The following is a 20,633-nucleotide window of genomic DNA, read 5'->3' on the forward strand; positions in this document are numbered from 1 at the left end:
ATTTTGATAGGGTTGCATTGAACCTGTAGATTACTTTGGGTAGTAGGGCCATTTTAATAACAATTCTTTCTATGAACAAGGAGTATAAGTTTATTTATGTCATCTTCAGTTCCTTTCATTAATGTCTTACAGTCATTCAGGTCATACAGGTTTTTCACCTCCTTGGTTAGATTCATCACTAGATATTTTATTCTGTTTGACACAGTTGTAAATGGGATTGTTTCCTTAATATCTCTTTCTGGTAGTTTATTATTGCATAGAAGTGCAACAGATTTTTGTGTATTGATTTTGTATTCTGCAACTGCACTGAAATCATTTAATTAGTTCCAATGGTTTTTTGCTGGTATCTTCAGAGTTTTCTGTATATAATATGTCATCTTCCAATACTGACAATTTTACCTCTTGTTTTCCAATTTGATGCCTCTTATTTCTTTTTCTAATTGCTAATTAGCCTAATTGCAGTGGGTAGGGCTTCTAATACTATGCTAAATAAAAGTGGCAACAACAGGCATCTTTGTCTTCTTCCCTATCCTAAAGGAAAAGTTTTCAGCTTTTCACTGTTCAGTATGTTAGCTGTGGTCTTGTCATATGTAACTTTTCTTATGTTGAGGTATGTTCCCTTTATACCTGCTTTGTTGAGAGTTTTTGTCATAATAGTGGAGTTGAATTTTGTCAAATGCTATTTCTGCATCTATTGAAGTGATCATATGATTTTTACCCTTTTATTTTGTTAATGTGGTATATCACATTGTTTGATTTGCAGATGTTGAACCATCTTTCTATTCCTGGAATAAATCCCACTTGATCATGGTGCTGTACAATCTTTTTAATATATTGTTGAATTCAGTTTGCTAGTACTTTGTTGAGGATTTTTGTATCTTATGTTCATCAGGGATACTGGTCTGTAATTTTTTTGTGGCATCCTCATCTGGTTTTAGTAATTGATTCAATCTGTTGGTAATCATGGATTAAAGTCTCCTACTGTTACTGTATTGCTGTCTGTTTCTCCCTTTAGGTCTGTTAATATTTGCTTTCTATGTTTAGGTGCTTCTATGTTGGGTACATAAGTATTTGCAAATGTGATGTCTTCTTGGATTGACTCCTTTATCATTACATTATGCCCTTATTTGTTTTTTATCACAGTCTTTAAAGTGTATTTTGCCTGGGAATAGCCACTTCGCTTTCTTTTGGTTTACGTTTGCATAGACTATCTTTTTCTATCCCTTTACTTTCAGTCTGTGTGTGTCGTTATATCTAGAGGGAGTCTTGTAGGCAGTGAATAGATAGGTCTTGTTTTTTTTATGATTCAGCTATTCCATTTCTTTGGAGAATTTAATCCATTTACATTTAAAGTAATTATTGATAGGTATGTGCTTATTGTCATTTCGTTAATTGTTTTCTGACTGTTTTTATGATTCTTTATTCCTTTCTTCTTATGTTGCTCTCTTTGTGCTTTGAGTCCTTTCTTTAGTGGTATGCTTATATTCCTTTCTTTTTCTTTTGTGCATTTACTATAGGTTTTTGCTTTGTGTTACCATGAGGCTCACATATCATAACTTATACCTATAACAGTCTATTTTAAGTTGGTGACAACTTAAATTTGATCCCATTGTAAAGCTCAACATTATTATTCTCCCCACCCATGTTTTATGTTTTTGATGTCACATTTCATATTCTTTTATCTTGTGTATTTGTTAACTAATTATTGCAGTTTTAATTTTACTACGTCTTTTAATCTTCTTAGTAGCGTTTTAAGTAATTAACCCACCACCTTTACTCTATTGTTATCTTTCTAATGAGATTTATTCTTTCATGTGTTCTTGTTACTGATTAGTACCCTTTTTCTTTTCATCTTAAAGAAGTCCTTTTATCATTTCTTGTAAAGCCACTTTCATAGTGATGAACTCCTTTAGTTTTTGCTTGCATGGAAAACTGTTTCTCTCCACTTCTGAATGATAGCTTTGCCAGGTAGAGTATTCTTTTTTTTTTTTTTTGAGAGGGCATCTCTCATATTTATTGATCAAATGGTTGTTAACAACAATAAAATTCTGTATAGGGGGGTCAATGCTCAATGTACAATCATTAATCCATCTCAAGCCTAATTCTCGTCAGTCTCCAATCTTCTGAAGCATAATGAACAAGTTCTTACATGGTGAACGAGTTCTTACATAGTGAATAAATTCTTACATGGTGAACAGTACAAGGGCAGTCATCACAGAAACTTTCGGTTTTGATCACGCATTATGAACTATAAACAATCAGGTCAAATATGAATATTCGTTTGATTTTTATACTTGATTTATATGTTGATCCCACATTTCTCCCTTTATTATTATTATTATTTTTATTTTTAATAAAATGCTGAAGTGGTAGGTAGATGCAAGATAAAGGTAGAAAACATAGTTTAGTACTGTAAGAGGGCAAATGTAGATGATCAGGTGTGTGCCTATGGACTAAGTATTAATCCAAGCTGGACAAGGGCAGCAAAACATCCACGGATGCAGAAGATTTCTCTCAAAACGGGGGGTGAGGTTCTGAGCCTCACCTCTGTTGATCCCCAATTTCTCACCTGATGGCCCCCCTGCGACTGTGCCTATCTTAGGTTGTTCCTCCCTTGAGGAATCTTACCTGTCTTTGGCTAACCAGTCATCTTCTGGGGCCATACAGGGAAATGTAAAGTTGGTAAGTGAGAGAGAAGCCATATTGTTTGAAAAGGTTAGCTTTTTACTTCTTTGCAGATTTATGCCCTGTGGCTTCTCTGCCCAGCACTTGTCTCGAGGTATCTTTACCACCTGGAGGATTTATGATACTTGGTAAATTCGATATGGGCACGAATTCTATTTAAGGGTTGTAATTAGGAAGGAAGAAGAAAAGCTATAGAGGTAGCATATGGAAGAAAACATGGGAGGATTGATTATTTCTTTGACGTATCTTCTTGTAGAGTACCTTAAGCATGTACAGGTTTTAAACTACCAACTAATTTGCACTCACATATTAACATAATAGGAATACGGTGACATAAACAAAGCAAATCTATAATTACCATCCATCTCCAGTGAAGCCAAGAAAACCATTTAGGCACCCTAGGCATTTGTGAAAATTTGTCTATGATATGATGGATATTGTCCAACTGTACTTGAACAGTCTGAGAGAAATCAGACAAATTAAAGCAACCCATTTCTGGGATCTGTTCACATCCCATATGTTCTTTTAACCGTAGATAGTCTATAGTCATCAGATTTTGGAGTGCTACAACTTGCACCCCTCCCAACTCCTGGTTGAGTTCCAACAGTACAGATCTGGTCAAATTCGTTGTCTCACTTTATGCACATGCCAGCCTAGACATCTCCCTCCTCATTCCAATGGCAAGTCCAGGAAACGATGAGGTGGATGCAGCCACAACCGCAGCATCGCCCAGATCCCTGTGGAGGCTTTTTGATGATCATCCCCCTGGCACAAGTCTTCCAGAGACTGCTGATGCCGGAAGCTCTGCCTCATATCGTATCTTAGTTCATTTTCTGGGTAGCCAAGCTAGGCCTTGATCTTCTGCATAGAAACAAACAGACCCTTTGCCCACACTTTGACATGCCCTCTATACCACTGTGCAGAACTCATTGGAGGTCAGCATACAGGAACTGCTTTTTTTTTTTTTTTTATTAAGAGAAAGGAATATTATCAGAAAAGAGTACCTCCATAGCTGATCATCTGACACCCTTTAAGTGATCAACATTAAGGATATTTAAAGCATGCGTTGATCTTTGATTTACCAACAGTTTTATCCTATCAAGGAGTAATCCCCCTTTCTTTCTTTCTTTTTTTTTTTTTTAATCTTTAATCTCAGGTAGAGTATTCTTGATTGAAATTTTAAAAATTTTCAGCACTTGTAATATATCATGCTACTCCCTTCTGGCCTGAAAAGTTGCTCCTGAAAGTCTGATAGTCTGGTGGGATTGACCTTTTACGTAACAAGTTGTTTTTCTCTTGCTGCTTTTAAGATCTTCTCCTTGTATTTAACTTTTGGGATTTTATATTATATATACAAGTGTATATATGTGTATATATGACATGAAGATATGTAGTATAATGTGTCTTGGTGTGTGTCTTTTTGGGTTTCTCTTACTTGGAATTTTCTGAGCTTCTTGGATCTGGGTGTCTGTTGGTTTCTTTCCCCAGATTTGGTAAATCATCAGCCAGTATTCTTTCAAGTAAGATTTCTGCCCCTTTCTCTCTGTTCTTCTGGGAGCCCTATGATGTGAATGTTAGTCCGTTTCATGTTGTCCCGTAAGTTCCTTAAGTTATCTTCACTTTTTGTGAAGTGGCTTTACAAGAAATGGTAAGGGGATATTTTCATTCTTTTTTCTTTTTGCTGCTCTTATCAGGTGCATTCCACTGCCTTGTCAAGTCGGCTGATGCTTCTGCGTCGTCTAGTCTGCTGCTGAGCCCCTGTGGTTTTCTTTTCAGTGCAGTTATTGTATCCCTCTGTGTTGAGACTTCTGTTTGGTACTTCCGTCTATTTTCTATCTATTTGTTGAAATTCTCACTGTACTGTATTCAGGCATTCTTCTCCCCAGTTTGGTGGACAACTTTATGACCATTACTTGAACTCTTTATTGGGAAATTATTTATGTCTGTTTCAGTATAGATTTTTTCTGAGGATCTTGTTCTGTTATTTGGAACATGTTCCTGTATTTCTCCATTTTGCTTGACTCTCTGTGTTGGTTTCTGTATAGTATATGAAACAACTACCTCTCCCAGTTTGGAAGGGTGGTCTTATCTGGGAAGTGAACCCTGTCATTCAACCCTGCCCCAGCTCTTGGTTGTCTGTTAAACCTTTGTGCTTGTCCGAGCAGCTTATCATATTTTTAATAGCTCCCACTAGTTTAGGGTGTGCCAAGAGCTGTCATTGTCCGAAGAGGAGGAGCTCAGTACCTAGATTCAGACTGACTGGAAGCCAGATGCTCAGGCATCAGCTTCTTAAAGAATGTGAATATGTACAGTTCCATAGGAGCACAAGCATAAGCCCTGCTGGCTCTCAGAGCCAGGTGATCTGGAGATGTCCTGTGGGTGGCAGATGCAAAAATCAGGGCTGTAGATGGGTATATAAGGTCTTTTATGGATAATACCAGCGAGTTTGAGCAAGGCAGAGGGAGGGCACCAAGATGGCATCCACAGCCTGTGTTCCTGGAGAGCAGCTCCATATGCCACTGCATGTGCACCAGACCTGCAGCCTACCCCTCAGGATGAAGCTCCAGGACAAACAGAGAGGCCTCCTTCACAGAAAGATGGGACTGTGCCTCAGACTGCTGTCTATGCACTGCCCTGGGGGTGGTAGAACCATCTCTCCAGTAACCACGTGGGACCTAGCAGTGCCAGTCCCTCAGCCACCAGAGCCAGGTGATCAAGGGGTGTGCCCTAGGCAGTAGCTGCAAAAACTAGGGATCCAGATGTAAAAAGGGCGTCAGAGGCTTGTAAAACTCCCTTCCAGGAGAAACTGGTGCTCTTGAGTGCAGCAGAGGGTGAACAGGAAGATAGTGCCTGCCCTCCAAGATCTCTGGAAAGGATTACGGTCAGCCCCTAGGTACCTGTGTGATTAGAAGCCTGCCCCTCACAAGGCCATCCTGATGATAGCTGGTAGGCCTCCTTCAGAGAAAGACCCAGCTTCTGGGTCTGTTGCCTCTGGCTGTGCCCTGGGGACAGTGGCTGTTTATGAACACTTTCTCCATTGGTTACAGTCCTGGGGACCCAGAATTGTAATCCCCATGACTACCAGAGCCGGCCAACGTAGAGGTGTCCCTTGGCAGCAGTCACAATTGGGGCGTTGGATGGTACAAACTCTTTTCTGATTGACAGCTGTTATTATAGTCCCATGGAACTGGGAATGGGAGCCTCCATGAGCCAGGTGATAAAGGCATCTCCTAGGTGGCAGCTGCAAAATTCAGGGCACCCGTTGGATATAAAAGCTCCCTTCTGGGAGATACTGGGGCTCTGGAGCACAGCAAAAGGAGAGCACAAAGCTAGCACCCCCAGTCTCTGTCCCCAGAGAGTGTTCTAGCAGGCTCCTAAATGTGCATGTGAAATTAGCTGCCTGCCCCTCAGGCTGTTGCTTTAATATGAGCAGGTGAGCCTCCTTCATTCTAGGTCTGGGATCAGCTGCTTCTAACTTGGGCTCTTGGGTGGGTGAGTCTGAGGACAAATCCTTTAGGAGTGGTTTCTTGGGATGGACCTCACTGGTTTTAGAGGCTTGTTTCTCAAGGGCAAGTCTTAAAAGTTGGTGTACCTGATGTGGGGTTTGAATCCTTCTCACCTTAGGAAGGACCTGCCCCCGCCACCTCCCCAGGGTCTGTGTTCCCTCCCAGTGTTGGGACTCCATTCCAGGGGTGGGGTTTATGGCAAGATTATGTCCCAGCCTCTCCTACCTGCCTCTGTGGTTTTCTTCTCATTTGTCTGATATGTAGCCACCACTCCTCCAGCCTTTAGGTTTTCTTAAGAGGAAATTGTTCCATATGTAGCTGTAGGCTCAGTGTGTCCCCAGGAAGAAGTAAAGTTCAGGGTATTCCTACATAGCCATCATGAAACATATTTACCAATAATAGATGGCATTATTAGCTCTGAGGTTCAAGCTGCACGCTGTTTCTTATCCTTTAGAAAAGGAATCAAAGACATTGGTTTGGGAAATCAAATCAGTGTTAATAAAACAGAAATATTCCATCAAGTAATACTCTGAAGGAGAGGGTGTTGTTTACTTCTTCTCCAGAATACCTTTCAATAAATAAATAATGGGAGGCCGTGGAGCATATTATAATGGAATGCAGCCTCTGATTAAGCATCTCTGTGGTTACTGTTACTGTTGTGAGCAAGAAAACACGTGGAGTTCCAGGCACCTGGTAAGTCTTCAGTGGGCCTTTGTACTGTTATTATCATGAAATAGCCCTTTTAGATCACACAGGAACTATTGACATTTTATGGTACTGTTGTAGTTCACACATGATTTTTCTTTTTAAAGGAGAAATTGTTGTAAATGAAGTCAATTTTGTGAGAAAATGCATTGCAACGGACACAAGTCAGTACGATTTGTGGGGAAAGCTGATATGCAGTAACTTCAAAATTTCCTTTATTACGGATGACCCAATGCCATTACAGGTGTGTTTCATTTCTATGCTGTTTACTTTTATCAAGGATTTGACACTGAGTGGTACATACTATTACATAAAACACAGATAGGGGAAAATTATAATAAAATTATTAAGTGATTAATATGATGTTGGGAATGTATTATATTAATACTGAAAGTTGAAGGAGATTGCTGGGACTTGCGGAGGAGTAGTAATAATAAGATGGTTTGAAGTCACCTTGCTCTGTTTATCCTCTGTGACCATTGCTTAATCCTGTTCAATAAGGGAGTTGTTACTGCTTTTCTTCCCAAATGTTTAACCTACTTCCAAAAATGAAGATATCCTTTTTTATTAGTCATAAAGAGAAAAATTTAATTTAGCAAATCTTATAAATGCCCATTTTATACTATTTTAATTAATTAGTTCTTTGCCAGAAAAGTCAAATTTTTGTTTGAAATTTCAAATTTATAGTACAAAGTGAAGAAAAACATTAATGAAGTTTTTCTTTAATAACCGTCTTGCTGTTTTATATATTCTTACTAGAAAACAATAGTCTCATGCAATTTTGTTTTTTTAAAAACTTCAGGTGCTCATTTGATTAACTTAAAATCCTGGACTTTTTCCTTAGCTCTTATTTTCTCTCTTGATTTGAAAGTGTCATACACTTTTACCCCCTAGATTTTTACTTATAGTAGTAATTGTTCTTTAATTAAATATTTGCATATTGATTATAAACTTTTGACTGAAATGTTTAACTATGGATGAGTATATTTCATATAGTCATTTATTAATTTACCAGAATATTTATAGTATATTTATGTGTCTATTGCAATTTTATAGGTATATAGACTAAATTTAAGGTTTTTAAAGAGATCTGTCTGTATAGAATACTAGCTTATTTGACTGTAGACATGGGTTTTTCCCTGTTTTTAGCTTCATTTTGATTTCTGGCCCCAGATGTCAATGTATATGAGATGTATCCACCTGAAATACCTTAGATGTATTACCACTATTAGAAAAAATGAACCAATGCCCTACTGACAGCAAGTCAATAGTGCCAACTATGTTCTTAGTTTGAAAATGGCTATAAAGTGTTTAACAAGTTTTAAAAAAAGCTGTAGTTTGCCTAAAGATTTTGATTTCCAGTAGCCTTTCTGTTCTAAAGTCTCCTTTGTGAAATCAAGCCATGATTTTACCCATTAAAATCTGATGACTTAAGCACCCTTGTTTCTTTATTGTTTTAATGACAGATTAACCAGAGCTAGATAATGCAAATTGTTGTCTGTAAAATGATTGGCTATATTACATATCTTGGCTGTTTTAATGGTATCATAGTGTACAATTTAACCTAATTTCATGTTAAAAAGTGGAGAGAACATGAACACAGCATGTATTTCTTTCTCCTCTTGCTTTACTACTGAAGTGTGTTCTAAAGCACTACATCATGAGAAGGTGCACATGCAAAAACTTTGTTCCTTTAGAGATAATCTTCTCAATTTCTTGTCACTTGTCTGAAAGTAAAACTCTTACTACCATTGTTAGATTGTTGGGAAAGACTTAACATGAACATAATTTTTTATTTCAGAAATTCCATTACAGAAACCTCCTTCTTGGTGAACATGATGTTGCTTTAACATGTATTGAGCAAATTGTCACAGGTATGTAGTATTCTTTACGCAGTCCCCAAAAGCTGATTCTTCTCAGGAAGTATTGCTTGTGGAGTCTCACTTCTCTGATACTTGAGTTGGGATTTTATTTCTATAGGTTTACTTTTTCCTTTTCTTTGCTTTCTTTCCTCTTTTTTACCCTACTTTCCATCCTTTTTTTGAGTCCCAGGAACATTAGTCAAAGAGAAAAGTCAAATTATTTTTAAATGGAGGTACAGAATATTTATAGCTTTTTATATTTTCTAAGTAACTGTCCTCTTTCTAATTAAAATTTTAGTCGTTGTCTAGATTGTGGTGGTTTTGTGCAGATAATTACTTAAAATATTCTCAAAAGGAAAGTTAAAACTGATCCCCCAAAGTATGGTTCAAGTGGTGGGTGACCTTCCAGTTATTTCCAGTAAGAATTTATCAAAGTATACTAAAGAGTGAGTAATAAATAATTTTTACACATTTTATTTTTTCCTTTTTTAGTAAATGACCACAAGAGGAAGCAGAAAGTCCTAGGCCCCAACCAGAAACTGAAATTTAATCCAACAGAGTTAATTATTTACTGTAAAGATTTCAGAATTGTCAGATTTCGCTTTGATGAATCAGGTCCTGAAAGTGCCAAAAAGGTAATACTGTTCAGCTTTATCAAGTTCTGGGTTTTGCACTGTATTTACCAATATGTATGGAAGTTCTCATTTCTCAATTGCTCACATTTCTTCTAGGGGAAGTCATCATATCTTTCCTTAAGTAAAATATAAGCCAAGAATGTTAATAGAACTTTTCCTTAGACTAGTTAATAGCTGCTTTAAAGTATTCTATATGATTTTTTTATCAGCTTCTAAAATATTAAAAACTATCATGGGAAATTAATCTATCTTTTAGATTAAGACTATTAATTAGCTGGTTTCTTTCTCGGCTAAAACTTCAGAAAGTCCTCAGAACTTTATTAATGAACTAAAAGCTAGACTTAGGTTACATAAGGGTTAGGTAAATGTGTAGTTATGGGAGGGGCATAGTAATTATTAGTGTTTAAAGAAATCTTAGTGAGTTAATTTGAGTGATATTCCACAGGAGCAGCTAAAAGCTAGGGATTTTTTAACTGGCATGTTACTTCCTTGCCTTCTGGGGAATGTTTATTGTCTACTTGTAGAGTAAGATTCAAGGGCAGGAATCCCTACTTCTTTGATTCCACATTTTGCCTTTGGAAGAAGAGTAAAGCTGGTAGACCTAATGTTGCCCTGTTCCAGTCTATGGCACAGCAGATGCAAAGAATAATAACAGAATTTCCAGGAAAGCCTGTTCCCATACACTGAGAATAGAGTAAGAGCATCTTGATGAAATGGGAAGTTGCTTTCTCTCAGAAATGAGGCAGCTTTTGTACCACCAAAAAATGGGTGCATTTGTTTTTCATGGTTAGGAGACTTAGTGCAATACATTTTCTAATGATATCAAAATGAGGCCGTTAAAAAGATCTCAAGGCAGGTCTTCATGTACTTTGGTGAGGAGGTGGTAGATTTATTTTTAGAACTAGAATCGGTAGTTTCTTCCAGAAAGGCAAGTATAAGATGAATGTCTGAAAATGCATGACCACTGGGACTAGATTACCCAGCACAGTGATGGTGGGCTCTGAGGCTTACCGTTCTCAAGTAGTCTGTGTTGCCTTCTTTTGGCATGATGCATTTTAAGCAGTTCACCTGCTAAAAGATAACTTTTAGGGCCCCTTTCAGTTGTTTATTTCTGCAGTTTGTGACTGGCATTTTACTAATTTGAGATGCCTACTCTACATTGAAGACTTTAATACAATCTCACCGAATTAATTTGGTGGTAGACTGTATTAAAATATTTTAGCCAAGTGATTTTTCTTGAACTTAAATGTATAATTGTAGTTTAATTGATCAAAGTACCAAGAATCAGTTTATGAAACCTTAGTTTCAGCATGCATAGCATTTCAAGAATAGGGACATCATAGAATTTACAAGATTGAGTTAGGACATGATTATTTTTTAGTAAGAAATTGATGAAGTGGCTCAGTATTCTCTCAGAAAATTTACCTCTCCCCACTCACTACTGTATTTTTTAGATGACACTATTTCAATAATTGGAAATCACAGTTATTTGTCTTAGTTCTTCTCTAGAATACTTGTTGGTCATTTTTGATGTGTGAGGTAGTGTACTAAGTTTAGTTGAGGAGATAAAGCAAAAACAAATGAAAATTAAATAGCAGTGCAAAGTAGTGGCATAAAAGATGTTTTCACCTAAATGATCAGTTGCCAAATGAATTAAACAGGTAAAAAGTGCTCTGGAAATTCAGGATGTCTATTGTGCTGGTAAGTGATGAATGGGACCTCATTGAACTGTCCATACAAAAAAGCCTACTAGTTCAACCTTTATGCCCTTTCCCAAGACCAAGTTTCTGGCAAAAATACTTTCTCCACTCTCTTAAAATATAAAAAATGTTTACCTCAGGCCCAAAATAAATACTGCTTTTTGTCTTTTTTACAGTAATTGGCAGGATAAGGGAGGATGCAAGGGAAAAAATAGAGGCAATAGTAATATAATTTTTTCCCCTGATCTATGTTTTCAAACACAGAGGGTTAAGTCATGCTTAGCTGCTAAAGCTTAGTGGCTTCATGAGTTAAAAACAAAAATTGTAGCATATTCTCTTATTTCAGGTGAAAATTTTTATCTAAAATTAGGTAATAGTTGGGAAGTTACAGCTTGATTTTATGTCTTGGACACTTTGAGTGCTGTTTTCTCTGAAAATGCTTTGATTTATAAGCTGTTTTAAAATGACCAGATTCATGGTCAGAGTTCTTTGTTGGGGTAAACCAGTGATTAACTCTGGAATACTTAAAGCATTTATATTTCTGTTTGAAATACGAAATCTCAAAATGCTAAATTTTTGTTCACATTTTGTTGATACTGCTCTAAAGCCTTCTGGTAGTCTAGTTGGTATTGCCTAAATTGTGTTATGACAATTTTAGATGATTTTGTGCCACTGCATTCGTTAGCATTCATCATCATTATCCTTGGGCTGTCAGGAGTAAATAAGGATGTTTGGGAAAGGTCTAGTTAAAGAAGGAATTTAATAATGCAGAATTGGATATATAACCGTAAGGCAACTTTGAGCCACCATTTCCTTTTGAAGAACCTGTGCTTGAAACTGAAGGGAGGAAAAGATGCTTTAAAGGATTTTATCACTTATAATATATATATATATATATATATATTGACCCTTGAACAACAGGGGAGTTAGGGTTCCACCCTGTCTACAGTAGAAAATTCACATAACTTTTGACTCTCCAAAAATTTAACTAATAACCTACTGTTTAACAGAAGCCTTAACCAGTAATATGAACAGTTGGTCACATATTTTGTATATGTGTTATATACTGTATTCTTACAATAAAGTAAACTAGGGAAAAGAAAATGTTTTTTCAAATTGTCACAAATCTCCACAAAAAATTTTCCAGTATGTTTGTTGAAAAAAATTTACATGTAAGCAGACCTACACAGTTCAGACCCATGTTGTTCAAGGGTCAACTGAATATGTAAAGATGATTAAGTGAAATATATGCCTTTTGTCTACACTTTATTCACAAAATAGAGTTGGTTGTGCACCACTTGTCCAGGCACATTTTCTAGAAGTGAGAATTCATCTCTTCTATTTAAAGTTAGCCTTCCCTGTCATTTTTGTGTTGCATCTGAGCCTTACTCCTTGGTGGCTTTCAGACCACAGAAATACAGGATACCTGTTTGCAGTGCGCCAGAACTTGATGAGGTTGAGCTTCTCCATCCAGTGCTGTGCCCCCTGGTCTTAGAAGACAGACCACCACTGTGGGTGCCTCTGGCTCTTACCCAGACGGGAATGTCAGTTTTGATCCAAAAATCACTTCAAAGGTGGTTTACTTTTTTCCCTCCAGTAAAAATGTTTACATAATTTAATGTCATTAGTACCAGGATTTTCTTCATTTCCTATCATAGCCAGGGCAAATGAACAATTCCAGAGGCATTTTTTAAAGATGTAGCATTTTCCTAAGAAGTTTTTAATACTTAGATGATATATTATATAATTAGAATAATTTTACATGAAAACAAGACCTACTATTTTAGGTCTTTCAAACTCTTAGTGGTTGATGCTAGAATGTGGACATAGTCTTTTTAAATAGTGTGTATGAAGACGCTCAGGGAAGAGGACTCCTGGCTTGCTTTCTCATCTCAAAATGTCCTCTAACAGCAGCATGAATATAATCCAGATAACACAAGCTGTGTGTTCAGAGATACCCTTTACTTAGGTTATATGAAAATAAGTTATACATGCTTATAATTATGTTCCTCAGTAACAACTTTAGTTCAAGTTGTATCTCCCTTCTCCCCAAAATCAAGCATAGTGCCAGTGATTAAACTGATTCCATTTCAGCTATACAATGTCTTTTATAGTTCTCTTTAAATGTAGATTATTAGACATAATCATTTGTTTTCTAACCCTTATAAATGTGATGTTATGCTATTTTTAAGGTATTTTTGAAATGGGCTATGTTGAGTTTTGCCTATCAGATAAGCTTTGTTTTTTTAGCTTTGTGTCCTTAAAAAACTTATTCCGTAATCAATGCTCTGTGAATTTCTTTTGTGGAAACAAGGCCTATAGCTGCTTTCTAAATGTCTTAGAGAAAGTGATGCCTACTGTTACTGGCTTGGAGCATTTTCCTTACTATGTTAGTAACTAATTTTGTCAACTAGTAGTGCTGCTGCTATTCAGCACCTTCAGAAAGCTACTGAAGAGCCAGCAGAAAGGCAGGGTCCTCAGCTCTTCCCTCGGGTCTGCATAGAGAGGTCCCTCCTGGTCTCCTTTAAATTATTAACCTCCTCCCTTCTTCCCTCACTGTTAACACTGGATATCCCCTCCCCTGCTGGACTTGTCTTCTCCTTTAGCGCTTATATTGTCTTACTTACTGTAGTTTTTTTCCTTGTTTATCTTGTTTAGTGTTTGTCCTCCCCACTAGAATGTAAGTTTAATGAGAACAGGGATTTGTGTCTGTTTTGTTCACTGCTGCATCCCCACAGCTTAGTACATGATGGGTGCTCAGTAAGTATTTGTTGAATGAATGAGAGATGTAGTGACTATGCTTGAGGAATTAAACTTAATGGTGGAAGTAAAACAAAGAACCTGTATGTCCTACTTTTTAGACACACGTAACTATTATGTGACTACCTTGAAACTACAGCTCCATGAGCACAGTTAACTGAAGAGACACATGCTGGAACTGTTATTTGGAGAGAACAGAAGGGTTTCTGCAATTCATAATGAGAAACTGGCTTGGTCTAGGAAGGCTTTTGTAGAGATTCACGTTGAACAGAGATGAGTTTCAGAGGAAGCACGGTTGGCTGAAAAGTGGCAAAAGCTTTTTCCAAGCAGAGTGTGATGTAGGAGGTGACTGGGACTAAAACATGTTTTTCTCTAACCAGAGACTGAGAGAGTATTGGGAAGGTAAGAGACGTCTGGTAGAGGAAGGCCCATTTTGTGAAGAATCAAGAATCAGAAGATTTAGTTTGTTATGCAGTTATCAGGGAAACATAGCAAATTATCCAGAGAGCAGAGTTCTTGGGCAAAATTTCATCTTCAGAAGAAAATTCTTAAGTGTTGATTTTTTTTAGAATGTAGAGAAGCCCATGAAGATGCCATAAGGTGAATATAGCTAAGAATGTGGCTATGGTAGTGCAAAGAAATGGGACAAAAAGGAAAAATAATCTTGAGAAAAGTGTACCAAAGCTTATAAATAAAATACAGTGCCCAAAGGAATAGGAAGTGATGGGGACTTTTTCAAGGTATGGTTTTCAGTAGTTTTGCTGCGAGATGAAGTGCTTCAAGGAAGACTGTTGAATAGATTAGAAATGGGAGTGTATATAACTATCTCCTAAGTCTTATAAGTGGGGCATTCCTGGAAAGCTTTCTTGCGGGCATTGAGGAAATGGAGATACCACATAAGCATCAAAAAGCCTTTGTTGGTGGTAGTGGTGGCCAAAACTAGAACTAATGATAAACTCTGTCCTCTTAGTTGTGTGTTGTAATTTAGTAAAACAGGAAGCATTTATTCTGTAGCAGACTTTAAAAATACATTTTAAACAAGAAGCTGACACACACTTACTGGTTAATAGAATTACATGAACGCATCCCAAACGCCACTAATCTGACATGGACTAATGACTGACTAAACTTTTCTTGCTTGCTCACCGTCAAAAGTGTATCATTCTGGCTTACTGCTTTTCCTCCTGGATGATATTTCATCTTTTTAAGTAAGATCTTCCACTGTTCTTTCCTTGCGTATGTCTTAAACTTCTTTCTTCTTTGCTCATTTAAGAGTGTTTTGCCCATAGTCTAGTCCAGGGCTTTGTAAACATAGGGTACCATCCATCCTTCCTTCTAGCCCGCAGCAGTTAAGAATAACAACAACCATATTCCATGTGCAGAGCTCCTCCATATGCCAGACATGCATTAAGATTATTAACCTTTACAACAGCCATAGGTATTATCTTCACTTACAGATGTGCAAACTTAGGCTCAGAGAGATTAATTGACTTTGTACAGGTTACATGGCAAGTGCTTAGCAGAGCTAGGATTCAAGCCCTGACCTGTTTGATTCAAAAGACAACACCTTTCCACCACAGGCATAGTCTTAAACCATTTTACTTAAAAGCAGCTCTTTTGATATCTCTCTTTGAGCCACCCATGTACTTTTGGATTTCTTGCTAATTTTCATTTTTTTTTGTGATTGTAGCTTTCCTGTTAAGTTCAGATTTTTAAACCATGAGGTATGAACATTAAAATTTCATACCTATATTAAGCTTCCCATATGCTGGTATCAAATCATAGTCCACCAAAAATGAAACTTGTTTTTCTTTTTTGTAGGAGTGGAAATGTCACTGCCTTTTGGAGATGCTTCTTTAGTTTTCAAGTTTCATTTATTTGAAGAAAATTACTTTCTGTTAAAATTCATCTCAGCAAACACTTACTGAATATATATTGTACCCAGTAAGATTAAACAGTGTCTTGGGGGCATAGCAATGAATGAGATACCTGGCCTTAAGGAGCTTCATCTCATTCTAGGTCAAGAGAAAAACATGTAAATAATTATAATCACTGCCCCAAGAGGGGCGCTCCCAGTAATCAAGGCCTTATTGTACATTTAACTAAGTGTGTTAAAATCAAATTCTAAATGTAGAATTTTTCCTAGGTATGCCTTGCAATAGCTCATTATTCCCAGCCAACAGACCTCCAGCTACTCTTTGCATTTGAATATGTTGGGAAAAAATACCACAATTCAGGTAAATATGAAAATATTAAATATTGTGACTAACTTTACATTGTTAAATTTTATTCTTATGTTTATCAGAAGCCTCCAAGTACATGAGTTTAATGAATGTAAAATTATTAGCTTCATAATTGTTAGAGAAGTAAGCACTATATACCAAAAGAGACAATATTTGTCAGATTATTTCTTTAAAAAGTAACCAGGAGGAACCTAAATAAACAGCTGTAAACACGGGCTTACAAAAATCATGTCAAATATTTACCTACAGTCCCTGTCTTGTATTTTATAATGAAGGAAGATATACAACCCCCCTCATACCCCCTGTAATTCGTAGCTTGAATTAAAGTAATCTTCTCTTTTAAGATAACTTGTCTTTAAGAAAATACCAAATAAAAGATATTTGAAATGCATGATCTTTTCTGGAAAGGTAGGGTTTTATTCAAAAGCTAATGTGGTTAAATTTATTAGTGGACTTACATTAAGATTGTCAAAATTTTGGCTTTGTATTTCTGAGTAAGACCGATGAAAGGAAGAGGAGCATTTGCCCAAAGGACAAGTATATTCTAGTCAGTTTTTATTAAAGTAAAATAGTTCTTCCACATATCTGTGTCAGCAGTGATATCACTACAAAATTCCAGATGACTGTGCAATCCTGTACATTTGTTTATATTCAAATGTAATTTAATCAGCGATTTTTATAAAAAGATAGAGGGAAAACAGATCATGTTTCATAAATAGATCTTTTTCGTATATGTGACCACACAGCAACTTTCCTACTGAGGTGTGTATTTTCCCACTCTTTAGGGAAGAAAGTAAATTACATATTTATAATGAAAGATCCATTTACCCAGCATGGTCTGGATGGGGATCTTACAAATTATTGATTGTACTGGTTCGTTACATTTTGTTACCGCAAAACATATGGTAATAATTTAAATAATCTGTATAATAAAAGTATATTCCAGTATCACTGTATATTCAGATGTAGGAACAATACGTAGTATCGGCTGATATATTTGGTATAAGCACATTTTCACTACTCTAAAAGATAATTGTAAACACCATAGAGATGATATGTGAAGGTTATGCTTTGCAGAATGAATAACTTTGATCTCATGGCACTAAATTTATAGAAATCGGATGACAAAGTATTTGTAACTTAATTTATCTTACCAAAGTGTAACTAGTTGTAACTTAGGCTTGAGCAATACAATTAATTTTTTAAGTTTATTTCTTAATATAAAGAAAGTGTACTTCTTGTCTAAAAATAAAGTAGTGTAGGTCCTGCCCTATTAGGCAAATATTCCTTTGAATCATTCTCAAGCTGTAGACCATGATCGCCAGTGTTATTTTCAATTCAGAAAGATCCTCACCCAAAGTTGCAAGAAAGTAGCTGGAATTAAAGTTTCAAGAGGTTTAAGAGTTGTAGGAGAGAGTCTTTGATTCCTGCTTAAATTTATGATACAGATCAATTCTTAATGCTACCTTTTTTTCTGATAGCAGTGATTCAGTCCAGTATAGAGATCAAATCCATGACTTCTGCAGTAATGTAATTATATGAGCTCAGCAAATACAATAAATTTCATTATGCTGTTTCAGTGACCCAGTGCCTGCCTCAGTTGCTTTTCACAGTTTTCTTCATTCATTCCTTGTGGGCATCTCTAGGTTATTAATACTTTAAATAGTTTATTCAATCTACAGCACTACTACTATTAGATTTTCTTATTTAACATCAGTCAGATCTCTGCATCTTCTTACATATAGTTTATTGATAAAATTTGGGAATTAATACTTAAAATATTCAGGAATACTTTTTATATTACATCCTTCAAACTCCTCCTTTGACAAGTACTTCATAAACATAACACTTAGCCGAGTTTTGTTAAGATTCTTCATAGGGTAATATTCTTTAATATCTTTCCATGCTGTTGCAGAAGCATAAACTACATCTTTAAGATCAAAAGAAGCCTGAAATTTCCACACACTGCAGTCAGAATTCATTAATTTGTGAGTGAAAGATGCCCAAGAATCCACTCCTGCACTTCTGGATGACACTTTGATTCATGGCTGGATTAAAGAAGTCCTTTTTGCAGGCAGTTAGGTGACAAAGCTGTTTCCACAAATAAGACCTGAAGTTGGAGGATGTCCCAGAAATTACCTCTGAAAAAAATCTTTTAGATGGCCTTAGGCATTCTGAGGTTTTCTTTCATATTCGGCATCACTCAATAAAAAAACCATCTCTGGAAAGTTCAGCAGTCATCCAAGTACTTCTTGTGGTTCCTAAGGTTCAGGAAGTCATAGAACACCCCTAGGCAGCTCTACACACACCTCCCCAGGCAGACGTGGCACAAACAGGCAAAGCAGTGCTAGTTTTTCTCTTTTTGACTTGAAAGAAACCACAGGACTTTATTTTCATCAGTCAGGTTATTATTGAGCAAATAATGTCCAAAAAGTACAGATTCATCTTTGTTATAAAATTGGTAAGATGTCACATTCTGCTTCTGGACTAAATTGAAAACTGCATGAAATTACCTGCAGCCTCAGTGTTCACAGCTCTGCTGGGTGACAGACATCCAGCTGGTAAACACTGTGATGGAACCTCAAGTCGTAATATAGAGCCACAGCAGAAAATGTGCATTTTCAGTGGAGTTTATTTTATTTTATAATTTTACCTTTTTTATTAACACAGGTCTTGGTATTAGATTTTCCTTGTAAATGCTTATTTGAAAACCACCTACAGAATGCACAATCCATTTGAAACAGTGTAGGAATTTTTTAAGTTTGTTGCCTGTCAGTTGTCTAAGATTCTCAGTATAGCTATAAAGCGATGTGATTGATTCTCCTGTCTCTTGAATACCAGTGGTTCTGAACCAGTCTCCTGCATCAGCATCCCTGGAGCAGCTTTTAGAAGCTCCGCCATGCGCCATCTGCCCCAGTCCCGTAGAGATTTCCCCATTACAGCCACTTTGTTACTTCCATTGGACTTCTTAGTGATCACAGTTCTGTTTTTGCCTTCTTTGAGACTTCTGTTTTCTGCAATATCAGAGTGATAATTTTCTTCTCACTTGCTGACCACTTTCATTGTCTTTGCTGTTGCTTGAGGTCGTTCTAAGTGCAGATGGGGCTAATTGAGTGGAAGCTGTCTAAGATAATTGCAGTGCACTGAACTGTGTCACAGAAGGTAGCCAAGGTCAGGAGCACTTAGTAGCTAGTTTCATTTTCAGTTGCCTGAGGACCTTTGCCCTCATACCTCAGCCAGGTAACTGTCAGGGGAGCCAGATCTTCCTAAGATGACTGGCTGCACCCCCTATTAGTAATCCACTGGTAGAGCAGGCCAGAGGTACAGGCTTTGAGACTTTCTGGAAGGTATCTGGAATCTCGAATGCCAGATGGAGTATCTGCTACACATTCCATAATAAGTGCTCACGGAAGAAGACGCAGATCATATAAAAGGCCTAGACCTGGTTGTTGAGAAATAAACAAGTTTTGAACAAGCAAAACCTATTAAATACCAAACAGGATTCTATAGATGTTCTCACTTGATGTTCAGAAAATTTGTCAATTCTTAGTTACATCTTGAGATTAAATTTAGCCAGGGAAACAATCTCATAAACAACAGCATTTTCTCAGCCTGGCTTATGAAGTCTGTAACTGCAAAACACTAGAAAGCATTCAGTTCTAGACTCTCAGCAGGTGGCATTCTGCCATACTATTTACATAGCTCTTTAAAATTTTTGTATTTATTCTTTATACTTGTGATTTGGTGGTGGTTGTCTCATTGTGTGGCCAGGACCTCTGGTACAGTGTTGAATAGTGATGGTGACAGCAGGCATCGTTTCTGTTGCTGGTTTTAATGAGGATGATGTTTCCTGTGTGTTTCTGATAAATGCCCTTTACCAAGTTAAGGAACTTCCCTTTTATTGCTAATTTGCTGGTTTCTTTTTTCTGTTTTTTTAGTCATGAGCAGGTGTTGAACTCTACCAAATTTTTTTCCTCAAAAGCGATCATGTGGGTTTTCTCTCCTTTAATTTGGTCATATTATGAATTACTTGGATTTTCTAATGTTGAATAGCTTTCTGTGGTTTTCACTGCTCTGGAACACTGTTTTAAGTGGGAATTGCCTGGGGATTCCATGAAGGTTCTGTGTTCTGGAGAGATTACAACTCCCACAGACCCTGGCACACCTTCTGGTGGTGGCTGCTCCACAGAAGGTGCTGAGGAGGAGCAGCATGCCCAGGATATGTGGTTAGAGTGAGCATTTTAATTTTTAAAAAGCTCTGCTAAAATCAGAATCTTTGGGTAATTCTGATATCACTTAAAAGATAAAAATTCAAAATCCCTAGCATGGCACATAAGACAAGGGTCTTATAATCTATAGAGTATAACACTGTCCACTAATGGAGATGTTCTCATCTCTGTTGTCCCATATAGGAGCTGCTAGCCACATGTGACTATTGAGCACTCAAAATGTGGCTGGTGCAACTGAAAAAGTAAATATTTAATTTTAATTTCAGTGTAAATTTAAATAGAACACGTGGCTGGTGGTTACTGTTTGG

General features: G+C 36.8%; 1 protein-coding gene across 2 annotated transcripts in view; it reads left to right on the forward strand.

The window, feature by feature from the left end:
• MTMR10 (myotubularin related protein 10) overlaps positions 1–20,633 on the forward strand; it is a 54,431-nt gene that overhangs the window by 12,960 nt on the left and 20,838 nt on the right. For both annotated transcript variants that reach the window (XM_017649798.3, XM_017649800.3), the window contains 4 exons: positions 7,004–7,140; positions 8,698–8,770; positions 9,251–9,393; positions 16,000–16,090. In XM_017649798.3, coding sequence (XP_017505287.1) covers positions 7,004–7,140; positions 8,698–8,770; positions 9,251–9,393; positions 16,000–16,090 — 444 coding nt within the window. The remainder of the gene's footprint in view (positions 1–7,003; positions 7,141–8,697; positions 8,771–9,250; positions 9,394–15,999; positions 16,091–20,633) is intronic.

The sequence above is a fragment of the Manis javanica genome, chromosome 18 (genome assembly GCF_040802235.1).
Source record: "Manis javanica isolate MJ-LG chromosome 18, MJ_LKY, whole genome shotgun sequence".
NCBI classification, from domain to species: domain Eukaryota; kingdom Metazoa; phylum Chordata; class Mammalia; order Pholidota; family Manidae; genus Manis; species Manis javanica.